Source organism: Cyprinodon variegatus, unplaced genomic scaffold (assembly GCF_000732505.1).
Source record: "Cyprinodon variegatus isolate N-32 unplaced genomic scaffold, C_variegatus-1.0 Scaffold397, whole genome shotgun sequence".
Classification (NCBI taxonomy): Eukaryota; Metazoa; Chordata; class Actinopteri; order Cyprinodontiformes; family Cyprinodontidae; genus Cyprinodon; species Cyprinodon variegatus.
The window spans coordinates 623,189-627,881 of record NW_015150850.1 but is presented as its reverse complement, the minus strand read 5'-3'; the positions used below and the strand labels follow the sequence as shown (position 1 = coordinate 627,881).

The 4,693-nt window shown below is 43.7% G+C and overlaps 1 protein-coding gene across 2 annotated transcripts in view; it reads right to left on the bottom strand.

Annotated features, from left to right (window-relative positions):
- Window positions 1-297: 297 nt before the first annotated feature.
- The window catches only part of LOC107092850 (interleukin-31 receptor subunit alpha-like), a 20,401-nt gene continuing 16,005 nt past the window's right edge, over window positions 298-4,693 (bottom strand). For both annotated transcript variants that reach the window (XM_015387521.1, XM_015387523.1), the window contains 4 exons: window positions 1,348-1,491; window positions 1,182-1,263; window positions 1,024-1,105; window positions 298-939 (listed from right to left, as the gene is read on the bottom strand). In XM_015387521.1, coding sequence (XP_015243007.1) covers window positions 490-939; window positions 1,024-1,105; window positions 1,182-1,263; window positions 1,348-1,491 — 758 coding nt within the window. In that variant the 3' untranslated portion in view covers window positions 298-489. The remainder of the gene's footprint in view (window positions 940-1,023; window positions 1,106-1,181; window positions 1,264-1,347; window positions 1,492-4,693) is intronic.

Sequence of the window (4,693 nt, the reverse complement as noted above, 5' to 3'; positions counted from 1 at the left end):
GGCCAAAAAATCGGATTTGGGTCACTTCAGGCTGCAGTGTGAACGTAGCCTTAGAGAGGTATGGGGCATTGCAGGCTAACTAAAGAAGCCAAATGACCCTCATTCCAAAGGGGTGGACTCATTCGTCTGTTTCTATTTGCATGTTTTCAAAACAAAAACAAGGCTTTGTTGGGATACTGTATAAAACCTCAAACTAAACGCTATTTCCGACATTTTGAATTGAAAAAGCTTCTTGGATGGGAAGCGAAACATCTTCAAACTTGGAAACAAAGTCCAGTGGATTGTTTTGTTTTTTTTTTAACTATGACCTGAATGAATGAGAATCTTTGCCAACATAAAAACAAGATAAACAAACCATTGTTGCTGCTCTTGAGTAAAGTCCTGCAACAGCAATAAAACAGCTGTTGTCTCTAAAGGTGGGTCACTTACTTCCCCCGCTGACCCCCAACCTTCATGTAGTGACGTTTCCTCTCAGATTTTCTACATTTCTCATAAAATCGTGGACATGTGTTCACTGTCTGACGGTGGACTGGTGCTAAATTGTCTCACATAATCCAACCTCAGGGACGTAAACACATTCAAGTCCTCTGGTGTGCTTTCCATGCTTGGATTGTTGGAGCTATCTGCTACTGTTCCCTGTGGGATCAGCTGCTGGAACATTTCCATCGTTGTATATCCGCCTGCAAAGGCTAAAGGTGAGCTTGGGAAGCAGGTTGTCGACGCGTCCAGTAAAGGGTCTGTTTTGTCGTCGTCTCCTCCGTCCCTCGGGCTCCAGATATGAGTGATGTCCAGAGAGTCTCCCACATCCTGACAGACCCTGAGAAGCTGCAGTTTGGACGGCGACATCTGAGGCGGGATTATGGCTTCCTTTTCCAGTATCTCAAGACTCTTTGTGTCCCACTCTTCTACCTTTAGAGCTGCTAATGCCTCAATGAGTTCCTGAAAGAAAGATAATGTATGAACAGTTTGCAGATCTTAAGTGAAGATGTTTACTAGTGGTCGAATAAAAGTGTGGAATTCTACCAGCTGAGCGGGGATTTCTATTTTCTGCACTGCGTCGCTGTGTTCAGGGTTGGGGATGCTTGGCCAGAGAGCAGCTTTGACCCTGAGCAGAGTCAATAGATGAGCTATGTTTTATTTTACGGTCAAAACTTGTAAAATGTAAGGTATACAATTTGTACCTTTTTATCAAAGGAGACCCAAACATCAGCAACAAAGTCACAAGAACGAAGACTGTGATGGCACCGCTGAGGCTAAAATTCACTGTACAAACAACACAAGATTAATTTTAATATTTAAGTTAAAAAAATTGATAAATTCTTCAGAAGTTGTTGTTGGTTATACAACCGTTCTTTTCTGTTTTGAAGACACTCGGAGCACTTCGTTTTCCTGCTCCTGCTGATGTGAATCCAGATATCTGGACTTGGTATGCTGTTCCACTTTTGAGGGTTTTTATGTTAAAGCTGGTTGTGTCTGGATCCACAGATACATCTGAGAAGAAGGGAGAGTTAGTTTGGGTTGGAATTTAATGAGGCACCAACAAAAAACTTGGTTTGCAGACCTCATCAGTACGATTTGGGGAAGAAATTTATCGATTTAAGCATCCATCTTTCTCGTATTCTTTCCACTCTAATACATACCAAGGATTCATACATTGTACAGAGCTTCTGGCGCTGCAATAAACCTCAGTTCATTGTCTTCTCTTGTCTAATCCTGACTATATCACTTTTATTTTATCTATACAATCACTCCAAACTTAGGTCCCATCTTGCAGGGATGCAGGTGCTAAAGGTTGCAAGGTGTGCAGAAATATACAAGACTGACTTCTGTCAAGATGTATTGTTTCTTCTTTATCAGACAAACTCTTAAAGTCTCCTTAAACACATAGTGCTGGTGTGCTGTATAACTATGGTTTTTAAAAGGCCAAATGAATTAAGCCTCCAGCATAAAACCAAAATCCTGCTGAATAGAAAGACCTTGTGCTCCTGTGTCACTCCTTTGCTTACAGCTTTTATCAACTTATGCATTATAAATACAGTAAACAGGACAAACCTACTTTGATGACTTAGCAGAAACAATTTTTCTTCTCACAGGAAAACAATAGCTCACATTTAGTGTTCTGCTACCAAAGTTATGGGTACGCTTTAGGTGGGGAAGGGACAATAGAGCTGGAAAGTCATACATTGCTCTCCATGCTCAATGAGTTTTAGGGATGAACTGATACAATGTTTTACAATAGCAATAAAGAAAATATCAGCATAACTGACACATACATTTACTACTCATTTTGCAAAACAAAATGTTATAAAAGGCTGGATCAAATGCAATAGAGAATAGAAAAATTAACTCTTTTATTTAATCCTTAGGTTACATAAACCCTAAACAGAAAGTGAGTATTTCTATAAGCATGCTGATTCTGGAGATTTTAGATATTGGACCAGTTTCCAATATCAGTATCATTTTGGGACAAAATCCTCCATTATACAGCACTTTTTATCAATAACCCCAGCATGTAGAGGCTGAAAGTGGCGCTTGTGCTTGCAGGGTCACTGCCACTCCATGTATCCCTAGATTCCTCGCTCTGCACCAAGGCCATAGGCAAACAAAGGTAGCCACTCTCTCTCATGGCCACTTTGTCAGACAGGACCTCGGGATAGCTAACAGACGCTGCATCGTGACCAGCGGTGCTAAATCTCATGCCAAGAATCCGAACTGCATGACAAAAGGTGATCAAACTGAGTCTGAGATAAACTTCCAAACCTAGTTCCTCTTCCTACATCCAATAAGTCACATGGGTTTCAAATCCACCATACTAAAGGATTTGTACACTTTAATTGCTCTTTTAAAGTATGAGACATTAATGACCCACTTTATAAACTAGGCTGACATGAATTTGTCAGATAATTTGTGAAAAACATAAAAATATAATTTTTCGAAACTGAACTAGGATATTCTTTACAAACTGTAGATTCTTTCAAGCCATTTAAAGCATCCGTGGATCGGGTCGTCGAGGCCTCTGCCTCTAACTGCTGCCAAATCCTCTTTGCAACGGTCTCTCATGATTCTCCCTGCAGGGGGTGGGCCCACTGGGGGGTGGCCTTGCATCACTCCTTCAGGCTTGGCCCAGCCAGGTCCCGCAAGGAAGAAACCACCCACCAGACACTCTCTGAGAACTTGGAGTCCCAGCTCCGCTGTACCGGGCAACGTCAGGTGCAGCAATTCCCTTAGTCTTAATAAATGGCTTTTATAACAGCTCTCTTTCTGACCCATCACCAGAGCCTTTTGCCGTTGGAGACCCTACCAAGGGCATTTATGCTACTGATGACATAGCCTCTGAGATCATCCGGGCACTGAAACACCTCTACTCCACGTTAAAGGGCTGGTTATACTCCTGCAGCAGTGTGTCGCAGTGAGCTTGACGCAGACATTTTTTATTTATGCCCAGTATTGAAGCGCGGTATGCACTATACGCTGTGGGTCTAGATACGGCCGAGGCAGTGAGGAAGTGGGGGCGAGTTTGTCCGACAACAGAGGGACATGAGGACAGACATGATAGCGGGTATCCAGGTGGAAAAAGGGCCCCAGCGTTCTCGCGCACCTCGCTCTTCTAGCTGGTCCAACTTCATGAGTCGTTTTCTGCAATTTTGGTCATAAAAGCAAAACAAGCCGGCCTCCTGTCTGCAGTCACCTACAATTTGGGAGAGGTGCAGCAGAGTGTCTGCGAAGGGGGCGGGGACGTCTTTTTGTTCACTGTGACACCTACTCAGATGACCTAGTTTCGAAGTATAAATCAGCCTTAAGGTGTTGTTTCAAGGAAGGAAGGAGGCGGTTCAAGGAGGGGTGGCTTGTCCCAGTCAGGTTGGAGGAGCTTTCTTGCCTCAAGTGAAGGCCTTATCAGGTCTTGTTGAAGAGTGACGGGAAAATGGAAAAGGAGAATAATAACGGATCGGTGTGGCTTCTGCTCTAGTCTGTTGTGGTGAAAAGTGAGCTGAACAAAACAGCAAAGCTCTCGATTTACTAGTCAGTCTACTTTCTCCACAGGGTGGCTGGGCTTTCTGCAGAGATAGGGTGAAGAGCCTGGTCATCAGGGAGAGGCTCAGACTAGAACCACTTCTCCTCCCTTTCGAGAGGAGTCAGCAGAGGTGGCTCGGACATCCTTTTTGGATGGCCCCTGGACGCCTTTCTCTAGGAGGTTTCCAGAGACGTCCCTCTGGAAGGATGCCCAGGGGACGATCCAGGACACCAGGGAGCGACTACGTCTCTCAGCTGGCCTGGGAGCACCTTGGGATTCCCCCAGCAGAGCTGGAGAAGGTGTCTGCAGAGAGGGAAGTCTCTAAGAGACTGTTGCCTCCGTGACCCGGTTCAAGATAAAACTGAAGACGACCAATACGAGATTCTTTCAAATACACCTGTTAATCATTTAATCTGTTTATGAAAAAAAACAAAAACTTTTGAATATCTTGAACCCAGCATCATTAAAACTTGTGAGTTGGATTTTTTGTTGCACCTGTAGCCTGAGATAAAATGGAAATGTTTGCAGACTGTGCCACTGTTCTTCTGATTGTCTCGGTCTGCTATGCTGTTTGCAGCTCTGACCTAAAGTTAAATTGCCTTAAAGGAGAAGTTCGTTTTTTAACACTTTTAGCCCATTTTCTGTAGTGTCCAGGATGAAATCGAATGATCGACACCAAAA